Raw genomic sequence first — 18782 nt, 5'->3', positions numbered from 1 at the left:
CTTGTAATATTTAAATTTTAATTGAGAAAGTGAATAGTAAAACGGTTATAATCAATCTTTAATTTTTCTTCTTCTTCCCTCTCCCCCTCTCTCTCTTTTATAAAACTGAAGGATTTTTTTTGTTTTTGTTTTTCTTCCCTCTCCCCCTCTCTCTTTTATAAAACTGAAGGAAACTCCATGTTTTGCATAATTTTAATTTGGTCATGATTACAAGAAGAGTCAATATAAAAATTTTGTGATGTTTGTGACATGTTCAAACAAATCATCTAAGAGGCAGTTATCAAAATATTAGTAATAAAAATAAATGAATTATTTAATTAAAAAGTTTTAAAATTATAACATCTTGTAATCTCTATCAAAATCAAAATCTCTAGCAATAGCGTCAAAAATATATATTATTTTGTTTTTAGATTTATTAAAACAAGTATCAGAATAATTGTAACTTCAAGATCTTTATAATGAATAATTTATTTGTGAAAAAAATCATTTTTATAATTAATAGATAACTTGTTTGTGAGAAAATAAAAACAAATTATTTTTTTGTTTAAATAGAACTTAATGAAAGTAAAAATAGATAATGCAAAGAAATGGTAACCAATTATATAGCTTAAATATCTCTTTATGTTAGAATGTTGTAAAAGAACATAGATTTTCCTTGAAATAACATGATTTATTTATTTTTTTTCTCTCATTCAAATTAGCCACCATTTTGATGATGTGTCCATGACATGTTAGATTTTTTAACCTTTTTCATTTTTTTAAGTCATGTGGTAAACATCAATACAATTATAATTATATATCCTATCTTTCAGTCAGAGCCGTCTCAAACTTTTGAGAGGCCCTGTGTAAGAAGCTGAAGTTATTTTTAATTAAATCGTGAAAATTTGTTAAGGGGCCCTATTTAATCGTAAATTAGCAGTGAAATATATAACTGGAGGCCCTTTTTGCCATAGCTTAAACATGAAAAAACGTGAGGCCCTGTGCTGTAAGTCGCCTTGCACACCCTCAAAGACGGCTCTGCTTTCAGTCAGAATAAATCATACTTTACTACAAAAATTAAAATAACATCAACATCTAATAAAAACTAGTACCTTAAATGTTGTCAAAAAATGGTACCAAATCATGTTTCTTGTACATTTTGTATAATATAATCATAATCATGTTTCTACAATGGAAACAACTCATCTTTAAGAGGAGGACAAATCCATTGAATTTGAATATAAGTAATCTCCCACATATCATCATCTTCTCTAGGCTCCAACATTCCTTCATCTTTCATTTGTGTTATAATCTTCTTCAACAAATCAGGTATAATTTCACTCAATGATGAAGGACCATAATGTCCTAAATCAGCTTTCATGCATGTATCCATTCTTCTCAACACACCTAACCAAAATGCTCTAAATGCAGGACTCTCTGAAATCTGTTTCAATGATTGCAAATACATAGCTGATAATAACTCCATTGCAAGTTTCAATGTTCCTTCCATGCTTCTCATTTCCCTCTCCGCGTTTTCTCTCCTCGAATATTCCAGCATTTTCTCGTGTAACTCGTCGACCATAGCGAATATCACAAGGTTGAAGTAGTTTATGCAGTTTGATGAGACATATAGCATTTCTTCTGCTAGGTTGAAGCTTTTGTGAAGTGAATAGACTGCATGGTTTCTTATCTCTTCTTGTCTTGATAGACTCGTTCTTCTGAACGCTTCGCCGAGTTTGACGAATAGGTTCATGTTATAGTTTACGTGGGACGGACCTCGATAATTGTCTTCCGCTGATGCACTACTATTGATGCTTGCTGCACTAATATTATTAGCTGGATCTGAGTATAGTGATCTATGCCATTGAATCAAGAGGTTTACGGAATCGGCTAATAGATCGAGTATCTTCTTTTTTTTCTCTATTGGACTGTTTTTCGCTAGGAAACAACCGAATGCGCAATCAATGCAGTACGCGTAGTTGTTTCGTGTTACGTTAGTGCCTTCGGAGAATAAAGATATCAATGCCTCGATTCCAAGGTCGTAAGTTTCGGGGTGTCTCCATGCAACTGATAGCAAATTGAGTACTGATTTCCATCCTATTTGTGTTTGCAGATTCGCAGGGTATTCGATGACTATTTTGCTCATCGTTTGCGATATAATCTCGTGGCACATGTCGAGTATTTCTTTATCGAGTTTCCACATTAATGTTATGGATTTGAAAATAAACTCTTCAGCTAGTTTATCTTCTCTTGGTGCGGAAAAGATTTTGAGACATACCTTGAGAAGGCCTAAAAGTGCTTTTTCCGCGAATGGAATCGGCGAGAACATTGGGAATTGAGCAACTGCTAGGAGAAAGTCATGGAAATTTGGCCAGAATATTTGGAATCTATGAACATTGGCTAAAGATATTGCAGTGATTAAGTCCCAACAGAATCCAACTGTTTCTTCTTCTTCGACGGGCGTGCTAAACTTTTGGCCTTTTCCGGCTGCCGCGAATATCAAAGATCGACCGAGGTTTTGTAAACATTCTTTTGGAATGTTTGAACTACTTCCAAAGATGCTACCAATTCTGCACATTTTGATCATTTTGAGATTCTGTTCGAATTCGCTACCAAGTGTCAAACCGTCTTCTGTGTTTTCTTGCGAAAGAAGCGACAGGCGAGTCATGATGCTAGGAAACCGATGAGATCCGAATTTACTATCGTCGGTTGGAGAAAACGCGCCTGATCCGGGCGTTGTTGGAGCGTCCGCTGGCACGTCAAAATCAATGACTGATTGAGGGAGCAATCTGAGCCTTTTGAGTTTCAACAAGCAATCTACTATGTTCTTCCAACCTCCTCGAATCGAGTCCCGGAAATCATTCGCTAACGTAAACACAGCAACTGTTGCTAGTCTTGGCTTCAAATCATGACTGAAGGTAAACATGGTCTCTTCTGTCGAAGCATAAGGATTTAGCAGTGTTGTGAATTTGCAAAAAGATGTTACAAGTTCATCAAGTGTGTCCTCTATACCATACTGCGCGATTCTCGCAACCGAGAATAGCCCTTCAATGCACTCATGCATGAGTTCCTCTTCATCTGCATGTTCAAAAAAAGACGAAAGAGCGGCTACCGAAGGACCGGCAATGCAGGCAAACATATCTCTACAAATTCTATGATCGAATTCGCATTGCACGAAACCCTGCGATACTTTCGATCGGTTTATGAGCTGAATCCACTTGCTTTGGCTCATGTCTAATGACACAATAGTTTGATCTAACACAATTGCATTGCTAGCAATAGATTGAAAAAGCTCCGAAAGATACTCTCTAGGTAAATCTTGTCCTGCATTGATTGCTCTATTGTTTTTGATAAATTCTTCTTCTGTCATTTTCTTCTTGACTTGTGGATTGTGTTGATCAGTGTTAAGCATGATTAAGGAATAACACAAAATAAGAACAGTGTCTTTGCTTGCGAAAATATCCGACGATTGATGATCGAAGAATCTCTCGGAAAACGCTTCTAACACGCGTTGAATCTTCTGCGACTCGCCCGGTAGCCTAAAACTCTCAAGATAAAATCTCAATCCAGGGTCAAGTCCCATACCATGGAAATGAAAAGTGTCTGTAAACTCCTTAAGAACTTCTAGGTAAAAGGCATCAGGGTCACCAAGATATTCGCCGATCGCCTTTTTGTCTAAACCAGGCGTGTACCGAAAGAAGTACGCATACGCCTTCGGATCAAGAGGATCAGAAACTAACTTAGCGTGTTTCAAGTACTCTAAACCCTTTTTGTTATCTCTATTGAAATGATTTGCAGCTATCAGTAACTTCTTCTTCTGTATTTTCGTGATTCGAACATGCTTGACCCAAGCTTCTAAGTCGTCGTCGTCTTTTTCTTTTTCCTCCCAGAAAGGTATGTATTCAACCAATTGAGCTGTGTAAGGACCTAAAGGAGCTCTGTCGTCAACTTTATCGATATGATCTGCAATGTTGTGAATCATGATCAATAGTCCTTCAAAGGCTTGAATGTGTAAACTTGTTAAGTGACCATTCAACGCAAACGAATGCTTGCATAGCAATCTTCCTACTTCTTCGAATATGTTGCGGCAAAAAGGATCGCAGTCGTAGTTTGCATAGATTTCAACTATGAATGTCGGTTGTCTGCAGAAGTTTATTATACCTTCAACCGCAACTTCTTGTAGCTGAATCGTGGTTCCAAGAGTCGCGATTCTAATCAGTACATGTCCAAAGAAGGCTTCTAATTGAAAACGAAGCGACCTGCGCAAAGGATCAAATCAAAGATAATAAGAATTAAAGTGTTTTAAAGTAAATACGAAATCGTTTTTCAGTCTGTGATTCGACTTTTTACCTTCGAAGAAAGTGATAAGCATTCAAAACGGTGCTGCAAATCATCGACAAGACAAACGAACTAGACCAAGTTCCATAGTAAATCAAATGATGAAACAAATCATCTTGAACCATTCTCAAAAGCTTAGGGTGATTCCCTATCTTATCGCCGCTCAATTCAATAGCCGAGTTAATCAAAACCAAAGCGAAAATCTGAACATCTTCATCAGCTGTATGAGTAGTTGAACCATCTGCTTCAACTATAGACACAACATTCAACAAAGAACAAAGAAAATGAAATATATCAATCGCGCAACGAACGCCATATCCAGGTTCCAAACGGTCGCTATCATCAACATCTTCTATGTCTGATTCAGAATCTCCTTCTCTGTCATTACCTTCGATTTCGGGTAACCTTGAATACACAGCTTGAATAAGTTCATGCATTGTGTATCTTGCACTTCTTTGTAGTAAATCTCCTCGGTTCACAGATTGTTGCACAACTTGAAAACATGCATTTACAAGTGTGCAAACAGCTTGATCATTGAGTAAATTTGAAGCTTTATGTTGCATTATCCCTGCCAAAACCTGTAGCATAAGCTTTTTGTTAGCATCTTAAGGCCTGTTTGGATAAACATCTTATTTGCAGCTTATATCACAAGTGCTTATTAAAATAAGCGCTTGTGAACAAGCTTCCATAGGCTATTTTTATAACAACATATAAAAAAAATTTAAGTTGTTTTTATATATATGTTATAATAAGCTGTTTTCATTAGCTATCTTGAAAAATGTTATAAACTGTTTTGATTAAGTCTTCCAAACAGTGTCACAAAACTTATGGCAGTAGATAAGCTCAAATAAACTCATCCAAACAGGCTCTTAGCTTATTATCTGGGTCGACGTGTCAATGTCAGTGTCTGCGTATGCGGTGTCTGTGTATGTGTTTCATACGCTATAAGCGTTAGGTTAATCGGTTAATCCAAACCTGAAGTATCTTCATCATGACAGCATCTTCAGAAACCGGATCAGTTTTCTCAAGCCTACAACTAGTAATCCCGGCCACAATCGATTCCATCGCTTCTTTTGCGCCCGGAGTCTTATCATCAAACACTTGAAACTTAAGAATCTTAAGAATCGACGAAAGCGCAACCCCAGTAGCAGACGCGGGAACATCATCGCTTTGAATAACATCAAGGAAAGGCGAAAGATAGATCGAAGGATCGATAAACCGCCACTCTTGTTGAGGATTGAATATAAGAGATCTAAGAGACCTTAACGAACTCACAATGGAAGAATCATAGGTTTCTTCAGGTGAAGATATGTTATAGAGAGGACTAAACTCGGGATAACGACGTATAACTGCTAGAACTGCACCAACTTCAGTGTTTAACATGCATGATAATCCTAGTTGTCTTCTTTTGGATTTTGTTGTGTCTTTTTTCTTTGGGTTTGGATAATCTTCGAGTTCTTCGTTTGCGAAATCATCTAGAGTATCCATTTTGCAAAGAGATGAGAAATGTGAGTTTCATGCACGGTTTCTTGATGTGCAAGAAAAGTGATATAGTTGATAGAGAGTTTGGTTTTTTTTGTGAGGATACAAAAATTATGGAGAGAGTTTTGTGGAGAGTGTAGAAGACCAAGTTGTTTTGGAGAGAGTTTCGTTTGTTTGTGAGGATAGAAATGTTATGGGAAAATGTTGCCGGATTTTTCTATGGTTTCAAATTCCTTAATAGGACACAAAAATTATTTGGACAAATTTTAAGAAAATTTCTTATATGGTTGGATACCATGATTATACTATACTAAACTTGTAATTACAAATAAATTCTCATAAGTTTGAGTTTTTTTTTTAAAATCTGATATCTTTTACGTGCAACTGGATAGACTAACTCTTGAATCGGAGACCGCAAAGTTTTTCTTCAAGATATGTGTGTTGTCATGTTGCATGCAAATTTTTATTGTTAAATTATAATTTCATAAATTGAATTTTATATATTAATTTTATTTTAATTTTAATGTACAAATTGTTTATTAAATTTGATTTTTAAATTATTGAGTATAGTTATTTTCTCCTTCAAGTGGTTACTATTAATTAATTTATTAAATTGTAAGCCACAACTTAAGTTGAAATTATCAACCAAAGGTAGTGAGTAATTTTCTATAAGGCATTTATTTTCTTTCTAGTACTATTAGAATAGTTAAACATCTTTAATATGAATTTAATATGTTAATTAAAACATATCTTTTACTCTTTATATCTTTTACTCTTTATATATTTAGAAATAAAGGAAAATATAAATATAAGTGTAGTTATTATTAGTCTCATTATGAAACTTTGTTCATAAGTATTTCTATAAATATTTTTTAAATTTTGAGATTTTTTTATCTTTAATAATTTCATTTAAATTTAACTCACAAACTTTTTCATGATTTAAAGAAAACATGGAATGTTTTTAAATCACTTGTGCTAATTAAACAAAAATATAATTTATAATAATGAATTAAACTATGAGTTTAAAGATAGTGCTCTGTCAGTGTAAAACAGTTTTACACATACTACCAATTAAAATGTTTTAATTTGCTATGTAATTTCAGTTATTTAAAATTAAAAATGAAATTTATTCTGATGCATGTCTCTCATTGGTTGACAGTGTAAAAATACTTTATACTATCGATGTATTTTTTTTTCCCAAAATATATTTAGAAGTAACAAAAATGCTTTTAATGCAAAATTTTGTTGATGAGTGTCTCTAAATATTCTTTAAGCGATTGAATTTTTTTAAGACTGCATACAAACATGCAACAACAACAAAAACAAAAAAAACAAAAAAAAAAAGGAAAACTATAGCTATTTTTCTCCATCTAAGCGAAAAATAACTTAAATTGGCAACAAACTTAAATCTATTTATATATTATTACATCATATATCATAAGTTTGAAAAAAAAGGTACATTTTGTTGCTTAATAAGAAAAAAACTACTCCTTACAACCAATTATTAAATATATAATTTTGTTAGAGGATCTAATGATATACCATAATTGTTTAGGTTTCAACAGCATGCTTGAAAGGATGATGTTCGTCAATCTGAAAAGTATGCATATTAGAAAAAATTATGTATGTTGAGGGTTGAAAATTTTTCTCATGTGGCAAAACTAGAGAGATGAAATTGAAATAGATGATTTGTAGCTTCAATAGTTTGTAGGTCTGTTTTAACATATTATAAATAGATTTCGTCCCATTGTTATAAATTTTGATATAAATTGTAAAATACTTCTGACACTTTGAAGACCTATGGAAAGCAATGTTTGAAAAGAAAATTAAATCATATCTTGAGCTAGCATGCTCCTATTGTAGTATATACCACAAACAACCATTCCCCAGTCCCTTTAATTGCATAACTTACTATTGTTCAACTTTCTCCCAACAAATGAAGAAACAAGACAGTATTTCCCAAAATGAAAACAATTGTTCTTTACTCACTATTGAAATAAGTACAAATTTACAAGCAATGTTGTAAAAGTAAGATTAGTAGCCTTACCCATTGCACTCTAGATCTCTAGTTGCCAGATTTAAACGAAGCCTGTAGTTCATACCGCAAACAGACTAGTGTATCTAAAACATCATCATCAAAAGCTTCACAATCCTCTATTCTTGAGATAGACATCAAAGTCTTCAACCATTCTTCATGAAGAGTTGAAAACTCTGATCTCTGTTCACTTGACTTGAAGCTTTTTCCCATTGATATTTTCATCTGTTGGCTAGCCTTAGAAGCAATATTTACAGTTTTTTCTGGGATTCCAGCCATGAGGGCAACCTGTAAACCGTAACTCTCCGGACATGCTCCAGAGGCAAGCCGATATAGAAAGACTAGCTCTTGATCACGTTTGGAAAAGGTATCGGATTTTGACTTGAAAGCACATGCCATGTGTTGCATTGTGACCCGTGGATGAGAGGCAAACTCTTTTGTTAGCGGATGGTAATGTGTGGCAAATAGCAAGCGACAGTTAACCTTTTCAATCAGATGCCGGAATACCTGTGCACATCCATACCAATAGAATTATGAAGAGCCTAAAAATGTTTTGTCGTGAATGTAGCAAAATTACAGGATAAGGAACAATACTGATACAACCATCCATTATAAGAATGCTAATTTTGAGTATGTCCAACTCACGGTAAGTATAGAATGTACTAAGAAATAGAATCAAATATCATTTGAGAGAAAGACTAGTAAAGAGTAGAGTCTCACAGCATATGCAATGGCATAACCATCAAAAGTGCTTGTTCCCCGACCCAATTCATCTAGGATAACAAGAGAATCTTGAGTAGCATTCTGAAGCACTGATGCAGTTTCTGTACACTCAATAAAGAAGGTACCTAAAAACGAAAAACAAAGTTTGTTGGAATTGGTTATTCATAAAGTCATGAGGTAATCTGCACCAGTACATGTGAACATCTTCTAAAACCACAATCCTTAATTCAAAGAGCTGAAAAACTCTAATGGGAGCGTCAATGGGTAGGCAACATCTCTAATGTGAATGTTTGTCATGCTACCATAAATCACATTTGCTGATGTTAGAAAACTTACTCTCGCCTGCCATGATTCTATCTGTGGCTCCAAGTCGAGTGAAGATGATGTCCACAACTGAGAGAACACAATTTTCACAAGGGACATAGCAACCTAACTGCAAAGGCGTCAAAGACATAATATAATTATAAGAGGACAGAAAAATCTAATGAAGATTTGTTGCAGCTTTGTTTTCTTTGTATCCAAAAGTTGGACTAATTGACATCATCAACACAGTTTAAAAAAGTATTGTCAAACTTTAAAAAGCTGGAAGAATGGAGAAGGATGAGAACCTGGGCCATAATAACAGCTAGACAGGTAGCACGCAAGAGTGTTGATTTCCCACCCATGTTTGGCCCTGTCAGAAGCAATGTGCGAGGATGTTGCATGTCTTCATTCTCACCCAGGATTATATCATTTGGAACAGGCACGCGCCCACTCTCTCCTAGGGCAAATGGATGCCATAGTCCCTTCATTTTGAGCACAGGCACTCCACTATCTTTACTTGTACCTTTTGATGATGGCACTATAACAGGCCTAGACATAGTTCCACAAGAAAAGCTAGAAGTAACAGCAAAAGATCTTAGCACATCAATGTAATTGATGGCATGAACAACTTCAACCCATTGAGCAGCTTTCTCCAAAAACAATTCAGCAAGTATTGTGAGTGTTTCAGCATCTGTGTCTGTAACATCATGATTCTGGCACCAAATATAAAGGTTAGACTTGTATATATACAAGTGAAACACTATATTCTAACTGTCACCCTTACAACAAAGCAATTTCAAAGATAATACATATGGCAAACTAGAAATACATCTTTAACAAGTGACTGTTGTGACGAATAAAATACTTCTCAGTGAAGTGAAATAGTCCATTTCAATTTTACATTGTTAAATAAATGGTTAGGAATTCGAATTTCCAGACATATCAGTGAGCTATTACCAACATCTAATAATTTATATACATGCCCCTTCTCAATCAATCTAAATTCCACATTCACAATTTTAATAAAATGAAATATACAGGCATAAACCAGCCTCGGAGGAATGTATGAAAGAAGTCTCAGTTGATATTAAGGAAGAAAAGTACTTGGTAATTTGGGAAGTCACTATCTACAGCTGCTTCAAACTGAGTAAGAAACTGGTGAAGCCCGTCACTGCCAGTCAGAACAGGAAGTTTAAAAATTTTGGTCAAGGATGACATTAGAGGCTGCTCTTTCTGTAGTAGAAGCAGCAAACTCAAAGTAGTCCGAAGGCCTTTTACAAGAGACCCAAACACTTTCACCTGTATGTATTAACACTAAAAGTTATTTATATGCACTAAATAACAGAAAAGTCATTCAATGAAGACCACTCTACAGCTTTCAGTACATGTTTTCTATGTCATTTTTAAAATGAAAATCTTAAGATTCTAAAAATATAGATAGATTACTCAATCTGGAAAATTAAGTTTCAACAATCAGTAAGAACAGATTATTTTAAATTATAGTTTAAATAAATTTCCCCAGTATCAATTTCAGTGTTTATGGAAATTGCCACGTGAATTTCCTTCTTAGCAATGCAGTCTCCAAATTCTATCCTCCGTGACATGAAATATGCAACTAAACTAAGTAATGTAGTGACAGACATAACTGTCAATATTTTTGTTTGGCATTCGAATGAGAAGTTTATTTCATTCAAAACAAGAGTGACAAATTGTTCTGAAATCATAGAAAGAACTAACTAGCAATCCTCTACAAAGTTGGCATAAGAGACAGTAGAACCAACCCTCTTTTTCAATATTTTCTTTGCCAATAAGGGAAGTAAGATAGGGCTTGATACTTTAAGGCTGGACTTGGTTCGGCCAAGTAATAGTTCCAAATCTGGAAGCTTGCTAAGATGCTGTGCAATATGAGACACAACTTCAGGGCAAGTTATTAGATGATCTACCACATCAAGCCTATTATTAATTCCTTCAGCATCTTTCAGTGGACAGCAGATCCAGTTCCTAAGAAGCCGCTTTCCAGAAGAAGTAAGACAATTGTCAAGATACTTGTACAGTGTACCTGAAACTCAAGCAGAACAGACTTATTTATACTGAAATTTCTAATGAAAATATGTTAGAAGGTAAAAAGTACTCAAATAGAACAAATACTTGCCTGATTTTCCCCCGTCCTCGCTATTGCCAAAGATTTCTAGATTTATATACGTTGGACCATCCATTTTGAGGCAACCCTTATAAACCTGGTATGGATGTATGTCCCCATTCTGTAGGATCTCATCTAGCTGTATGAAAAGCAGAACAGATTATACATCATAAACAACAGTTACATAATGATCAAAAAGCGAATAGAGTAAGCACAAAATTATACCATCAATCTATTAAGATGACCTATCAGACCACCAAGAGCAGACAAAGTGATTTCACGATGAATCACTTTGGTCAGCACATGATCCAGTGAATTAGAGGAAAACTTAAAGTATCCCTTCGAGTGAATTAAATCACTAATTTCTGAGTTCCCCAAGCCAGTGATTGACCGCATAGGAGTTAATTGTAGTGTGGTTGAACCTGCAAGTGGAACAGAAACCAACAATGAGGTCCAAGCATGATTTTTAAATTTAAACCATATAGATATAGATCCAATATTGCAAAGTAAAAATAAATATTTTGAAAACTTCATGCTACAATTCATGTTGTTAATAAACAATATAGAATGTATATGAAGCACATTCTACTTAAATTGTTCAGTTTTCACTATAGTCTAGAAGAACATATTATTAGCAATTCAGAATATAGTAGAATATGAAATGTGCAGATGTTGTGGCTAGCAGGTCCATTGCAATAATGAATTAATACCATATCAATTTAATTTCAAAAGGGAACAGGTAGCCTGAACTCCTAAGAAGCCACTTTGTTCAATATGTATTTTCAGATATCATAGAGATATAGGACACTTGAGGACAGGTATTAGTTGACTAGTTTATTAGGGAGGTAAGAGGAATACAAATAGTTTTTGAAGACTTCAAGCCCTGTTTAAGCTGACTAAGCACATCTTATATTGTAAAGATTTCAAAACGGTGTGTGTATCTTTAAGCCTAAGCAGAAGCAGAAAGAAAAGCACCCAAAAATAACATAATAACTGACCACCCCAAAATGAGTTATTAATCTGTTATACAAAACTGTGCAAAGCTATTACTTTCCAAGCCTAGATATTGTATTAGGGTTCCAAGGCAAAGCATAGTAAAGAAAGTAGGAACACATGTAAAATTCTTTAGTACCTTAAATACCATACAAGGGTATTCCCAGACTGCAATCAAACATAACAACTCACCATTTAAAGAGAATTTTCTAAATGCTTTCTGAGCTTCTTTGGACACCCCTGTAAAACATTGTTCTTAACATTAAGAAATAATCCTATACAAGGTACAGAATTGAAATGTATCCAAGCTTAAAGACAACAAAAGAAGACTGTTAACCTCTGCCTTCAAATATAATTTCCTTGGGTGACACCTAATATAGCATTCACACAAGCAAATTAGCTAACAATTTGACAAAATAAAATATCAACCACAGAAACTAAGTACAAAAATAGGAACCAGCAAAGGAAGGGTATTTTGTGCATACTTGCATCAATAAAGCCCCCAAAGCAGAACAGGACACATCATCATCAATAGAACCAATCCATAACCTAAGACGAGCACAATCAACAAAAGCAAATCCATATGTAACTGAACCATTATCAGAGCCATTGCTTTCCTGAAGAAAATATACAATTCTTTGTCATGTTGACAATTCAAAGTATGAACATTTAGCATCACTATACAATACAAATACTTGTAATAGCACACAAAAGTAAACAACTAAACAACAACGATAAGTGAGAACCTCTTTTATTGCAAGAAGATGATTTGCGTCAGGGCCAATATTACCATCCACATTGGTTGATGGGGTGACTACCTGATGTAATTTTCTTAGAATAACCTGCAATCAAGCAGCATGAGTTAGACTGTGTAGAAAAAGCCTTCAGATCAAAGGAATTAAGGACACTGGCTAAAATAGTTTACTGATTGGAACCAACTAGTATAGAAGAAGAAAGAAGCAAGTATCTATTAATATGAATCAATGATGCACTCTCAGGTTATTTGAGAGAATTTGATCTCTCCCTTGTCCCAATCTGATTCACTAGTTGAATCTCTTTATCGGTATCCCTGCTCTTATTGGCAGCATGCCTTGTTTATTTCTTCTAACTAACACAACCTAATTAACTAACTAATCTTCGTAACTAATAGTAACATAACAGACCTAACATATACAGAGAAATTAAAAATTTAGCCACCAAAAATAACTCAATTTCAAATGACAACTGCATGTTATGCCATGTTCACTGTATTTAAGATCAAATAGAATCTTCCTAAGAAACTTGATTTGTCATATAGGGCTAAAAAAGAACAATAAGCAAAAGTGAGAGAGAACTCCAGAATGTTATCTGATGAAATAGCGGCAAACAGATAATTGGCTAAAAGAATGTCATGGGAAAAGCAGAAAACTTACAGAATTAGGTCCTCTAGCTTTTGCTTCTTCAGATGTCTCCAATTGCTCCACTCGCCCAACCTTATATCTTCACAGTGAAAAGAATCATACTTAGTATCCAACAATTTATTAGGAAACCACTATCACTGTATAAACTTATTATGGACATTTAATGCATATGGGTTGAATAATCAATAATTAGCAAAGATCATTTATATGATGCACAAAATCTCCACTTAGTAAAAACATAGTTAAATACAATCTATCCTTACCCACGAGCAACCAGGTTTTTAACAGCATCATCAATCCCACTTTCAGATATACCAACCTAACCAAACAAATCAAAAATTCATATTAAGAAATAAACACAGAAAAATGAATCCAGAACCACAAGACTATAAATTTGAAGAACCACATCTATAAATTAGAAATCACCTGCCGACATTTTCCCACACCACTAAATGTCATTTTCCAATCAAGCTCGTTATGGCCAATTTCAGCATCCATTTCATAAAGCTCATAAAATTTTCCCTGAGTTCAGGATTTATTTAAGGCACATTAACTAAGATTATGTATAGGAATAAAATGCTGATGCTGATGCTTGATTGACTAACCACTTTAAAGAATAGCACAACATCCATGTATTTGCATTTGACGCTCCAATACTGTTTCTGCGATGCTGTCATTTTTTTCATAATCTCTGGAGGTATATAAAGTGTTGTCCGGTCATATAAAGGATCATCAGGCCTTCTTCCATTCGCATCCCGTATTCGAGAAGGATCAAGCCATTCAAACTTGCTAACCACTTCTAACTCCTTCTTAGTCATGTCCAGTGTCATCGAGTCCTCAAGAAATCTAACTCGTTTGCCCGAATCTCGCAAGGAAGAAAGCTTGGACGCATCCTCTCGACTTCGCTTTGCATGAGAAGCAAGAGGCTGCATCCCTGGAGTTTCTGGTCCAGTAATATCAGTGTCATTTTCAACTGGGAACATATTTTCATGGTAAACCTTTTCTTTAAAATTTACAGTATTATCTTTTGCTTTCACGACGGGTTTAAAAGCCGCTGCTTCTTTATACAGTCCTTTGCAGTTATTATCAGTAAATATAGTTGATGATGGAGAAGATTTGGGGAAGCTGTCGTGATTTGATGACTGGCTCCTGAAAAAAATTTCACAATAAAACATTCTAGCATCAATTAAACAGCAATTTTCATAATGATTCCGTAACATCTTCAATTTCAACTATATCATTTCTATCAATACTTCCTAACTTGCTAAGCATCCAGATTCTGACATGACAACAGCTGCATTATTTGAAAATCAAAATATAGACATTGTATGTGAAAGCCTATTTCAAAATTACACATAAAACTAAAATACAATATATATTTCACATCAAAATTTTGAAGTCAAAAATTGTTTCTCTAAATTAATTTCAAAGTTACAAAAAGCCTAATAGTGGTTGTATACAGTTTATAATCACAGTTTCAAATAGATCTATAATAGTATGTGGATTTCGCTCTCCTGTGTATAGTATTTCGTTAAAACAAATTGCCTTGGTGCTTATCATTTGACGTGAATGAATACGAGAGAAACAGCAGAAAATATTGAAATCTCGAGAAGTTAGAACAAAGCACTTTCCGATTTTCGCCATTTCATGCATGAAAACAGCAATTTTCATAATGATTCAGTAACATCTTCAGTTTCAACTAAATCATTTCTATCAATACTTCCTAACTTGCTAAGCATCCAGATTCTGACATGACAACAGTCGCATTATTTGAACATCAAAGTATAGACATTTTATGTGAAAGCCTATTTCAAAAATACACATAAAAACTAAAATACATTATATATTTCACATCAAAACTTTGAAGTCAAAAACCGTTTCGCTATAATAATTTCAAAGTTTCAAAAAGCGTAATAATGCTTCTATACAGTTTCTAATCACAGTTTCAAATAGATCTAGAATATCATATGGATTTCGCTCTACTACGTATAGTAAATCAGCTAAACAAATTGCATTGGTGCTTATCATTTGACGTGAATGAATACGAGAGAAACAGCAGAAAATATTGAAATATCAAGAAGTTAGAACAAAGCACGTTCCGGTTTTCGCCATTTCATGAACCAAAACCCTAACTTAACGATTCGCGGAATCAGAGCAAACAAAATAAAACTACAAAATTAGAAAGAAAGAAAGAGAGTAAAACGATGCTACCTCTTGCTAACTTTATTGCCATCATCGTCCTTGATAAACTTATGCATAATGCTCTCAAACAGAGACGAACCGTTATTGTTCGCGTTTGGCGTGAAGTTCGCCGGCAAAACCTGACGAGGTACCTTCTCCGGTGGCGTGTCAGTTCCTCTGACGTCATCTGTCGACGGTGGTGGATTGAAGACTGCCTTGACAGGATGGTTGGCTTGCTGAGCTGAGTGAGCGGAGGCTAGGTTACCGCCGGAACTGCGTTTTTCCGGCGGGGACTTCTGGAAGAATGAGAGAATTGATTTCTGGCGATTCATGTTCGCTCGGTGTTCGGAAGAGAGTGAGAGAGAAAGGTTTTGTGACCTACAATTCAAATGCGTGATTCTGAAATAACGTGCGAAATTTTCCCGCCAAGAACCAAAACGTTTTAGCGGTAAAAACAAATAATCCACATTAATCAATTGCCTAATTTTTTTCCTTTAATGTATCCATAAGCTTTTTATATATTTTATGTGTAAAGTATATTAAAAAATACTATTTTTCAAACAAATATTTACAAAAAATTATTTAAAAAAAATACTATTTTTCAGAAAAGTTATCCGAATAATTAGATTTAGGGGACCTTAAGTGTAGGTGCCACCCCCATGGCGCTATTGTAGAAAAAAAAGCACAGGTTGCTAAAACTAATAAAAAGTGTATAGGTTTTCAAGTCTTCACGTCCATGTCTTTGTGGTGACTTGGTTGAACGATGCTATCTGTCAAGTACAATAATACAATATTCTATTCTACATGAACCTTCAAGTTTGTGGTAAATTTTAATGTAAGAGTTTGGTTCCTCCAGTGGTTCGGACACTACCTGCATATTGCTCACTGGTGGCGGATTAACATCCACCTAAATCACATGTTTTTTAGAAGTTTATTCTTTAGATTATGATACATTTGTTGTAACTGAATGCTTCGACATTAACTGCTCATCAAAAACATCTTTATTGATCACCATTTGTTCTAATCAGACCCCATAACTTGAACCCATTCACACCTGGTTCGTAACTAAAGCAAACATATTTCTTCGACTTTATGTCAAGTTTGAATTGATCTTCACTGGATACATGCACATGAGCAGGACAACAAAAAAAATCCTTTAACTGTTAAGATCAATAGACTTACATGTCCATACCTCATCTGCAACTCTCCCATCCGATGAAGCTCGTGGTGAGTTGTTGATAAAATAACATGCCTTGTTAATTGCACATGCCTGGAAAACTTTTGATAGTCTAGCATTTAACAAGAGACGTCTTGCATTTCCAGTTAGAGACTTGTTCATTCTCTTTGTCATACCATTTTGACGTGGTGTTTTGCAAAAACTCATAAATGTCTTTGAATACAATGTTTTTCACATAACTTCTTGAATTTCAAATCAATGTACTATATCTCATTATTTGACCGCAAATACTTGATTTGTTTTTCGGTTTGATTCTATACCTATGCCTTCCACAACTTAAATTTGGTAAAGACTTCAAATTCATGCTTCAAGAAATACATTAAAACCTTGCAATAAAAATCATTTATGAAAGTCACAAAATACATGAAACTACCCATGGACACCTTTTTGGTAAGTCCTCACACGTCAAAATGCACATAGTCTAAAATTCACAATGTTTTGTACTTTCTACCTATAGCCAAACACGACATTGTTTCCCAAGTATACAGTACTTATACAATCCCAACTTACAACTATGAACATTATTCAATAGATTTCTCTACACGCTCATGCAATATGGGCATGGGCCCCACCAAAGTACTTCCTGCTAGAGAACTCGTTTTCCATTTTCCTTGCCTCACATTAAGGGACTCGCCAGAAAGAGAATAGTGACCTCTACAAGAAGATCTGCCCCCCCCCCCCGTCATATGGGTTGCTTGTTAGGTGAGGGCCACACAAAGAGTAAGGACGTTTGAAACACTTTTCCATTTAACACAAAAGTCCTCGTGTTAGAGGGACTGTGTATTGTCCATTTTGGCAAAGTCCTATATTAGGGCGCCCATCACCTAACATTTGGGCCGCCTGAGCAAAATCCATTGGGGCCGCCTTGGTGATCCGTTCAAATATATATGTTAAGCAAGTAAAGTCTTTATTGACCCCAGATATATAGTCAGTAAAGCAATCTTTCAAGAAAAGAGGAACAGACGAGCCACGTCTAGCGAACCATAAACCACGTCCCTAGAGAACCCCTATGAATGGAGTATCCCTCAAGGGGTAAAGGATCGTCATTCATTTAAGTGAGAGCCACTTAATACCGCCTAATACAACTTTAAAAGTGTTTTGCTCCGAGTAGCCACCTAAAACACCATTCTTACCGCTCGCCTAGTTATTTTTGGCGGTGAACTTAAATTTTAAAGCTTGTTTGATGAGTATATTCCTAGGTCCTTATAGAACTATTCCAGCACCACACCCTTTTATATTGGTGGCACCATCTAGAGATAGTGCCCACTCTATAGGTGTGTCTTCATCTATAGGCGACATGAATTTTGCCACAAAACCTGCCACAACATGTGACTTGATGCTTACCATCTAGACATATTGAATGTTGTGTTCCGAAAGCTCCACGGTCCAATATATCATTCTTCTTGCTAGATCGGGCTTCTTTAAGACTTGTCAAATATGATAATTGGTTTTTACCAAGATTTTGTGACCCTGCAAGTAGGGGTGGCAAACGGGCCATGCCCGCCCCACAAAAGCCCACAAAAAATGGGGCGGGGCGGGCATAGTTGAGGGTGCGATCCTAAAATCTTACCCCGCCCCGTACAAAAGTGCAAGCGAAAGGGGAATGTCCGCGGGAACGATAGTTTTAGAGTTTTATGAGATTACTCTATTTTATTTGGTGTTGGATTATATTTCCATTTGGTTGTATTGACGATGTTTCTTATTCCGCTTGATAAACATGTTTGTGTTTTGGTGAATCGTTTCCTAATGAAGCATGACTTTGACCTTAGTTGGTTTATTTGTTTTAAATAATTGTGACACCCTTGTGTTTATGTTTTTACTCTGATATATTTATTTAAATTGCCGCGGGGTTTAGAAGGGTGTTACAACTTTGACTTTCTCTCTGTCTGAGAAACGTCTTATCCCACATTCCCATGTAGAGGCGAGGAAGGACAACAGAGTGAGATGATAACTCTCTTTGAATAATTTTCT

At 35.2% G+C, this 18782-nt stretch overlaps 2 protein-coding genes across 2 annotated transcripts; both read right to left on the bottom strand.

Moving 5' to 3' along the window:
- Window positions 1-1165: 1165 nt before the first annotated feature.
- LOC131598706 (ARF guanine-nucleotide exchange factor GNL2) lies at window positions 1166-5843 on the bottom strand. The gene is made up of 3 exons (XM_058871291.1): window positions 5293-5843; window positions 4330-4895; window positions 1166-4238 (listed from the first exon to the last, which is right to left on the bottom strand). The coding sequence occupies exons 1-3, from the start codon at window positions 5803-5805 to the stop codon at window positions 1166-1168; spliced, it is 4152 nt and encodes a 1383-aa protein (XP_058727274.1). The 5' UTR covers window positions 5806-5843.
- A 1688-nt stretch (window positions 5844-7531) lies between these two features.
- On the bottom strand, window positions 7532-15953 carry LOC131594305 (DNA mismatch repair protein MSH7). The gene is made up of 17 exons (XM_058866399.1): window positions 15605-15953; window positions 13999-14542; window positions 13820-13915; window positions 13657-13712; window positions 13406-13472; window positions 12740-12835; window positions 12479-12610; window positions 12331-12364; window positions 12186-12233; window positions 11226-11422; window positions 11013-11139; window positions 10642-10919; window positions 9965-10159; window positions 9166-9573; window positions 8894-8990; window positions 8555-8682; window positions 7532-8341 (listed from the first exon to the last, which is right to left on the bottom strand). The coding sequence occupies exons 1-17, from the start codon at window positions 15904-15906 to the stop codon at window positions 7865-7867; spliced, it is 3282 nt and encodes a 1093-aa protein (XP_058722382.1). The 5' UTR covers window positions 15907-15953; the 3' UTR covers window positions 7532-7864.
- Between the last annotated feature and the right edge of the window lie 2829 nt (window positions 15954-18782).

The sequence above is a fragment of the Vicia villosa genome, linkage group LG4, assembly GCF_029867415.1.
Source record: "Vicia villosa cultivar HV-30 ecotype Madison, WI linkage group LG4, Vvil1.0, whole genome shotgun sequence".
In the NCBI taxonomy this organism is placed as follows: Eukaryota; Viridiplantae; Streptophyta; class Magnoliopsida; order Fabales; family Fabaceae; genus Vicia; species Vicia villosa.
Note: the sequence above shows the minus strand (reverse complement) of the source record. Positions and strands in the feature narration are given on the sequence as shown.

Bases quoted from the DNA above. Each gene is read 5' to 3' on its own strand.
- LOC131598706 (XM_058871291.1), bottom strand. From the start codon at position 5,805: ATGGATACTCTAGATGATTTCGCAAACGAAGAACTCGAAGATTATCCA. The intron at 4,896-5,292 runs GTTTGGATTAAC...CTTATGCTACAG, and splicing joins TCATGATGAAGATACTTCAG to GTTTTGGCAGGGATAATGCA. The intron at 4,239-4,329 runs GTAAAAAGTCGA...TCCTTTGCGCAG, and splicing joins GCTTATCACTTTCTTCGAAG to GTCGCTTCGTTTTCAATTAG.
- LOC131594305 (XM_058866399.1), bottom strand. From the start codon at position 15,906: ATGAATCGCCAGAAATCAATTCTCTCATTCTTCCAGAAGTCCCCGCCG. The intron at 11,140-11,225 runs GTATAATTTTGT...CTTTTCATACAG, and splicing joins GTCATCTTAATAGATTGATG to CTAGATGAGATCCTACAGAA. The intron at 9,574-9,964 runs GTACTTTTCTTC...ATTTGGTGCCAG, and splicing joins GTGACTTCCCAAATTACCAA to AATCATGATGTTACAGACAC.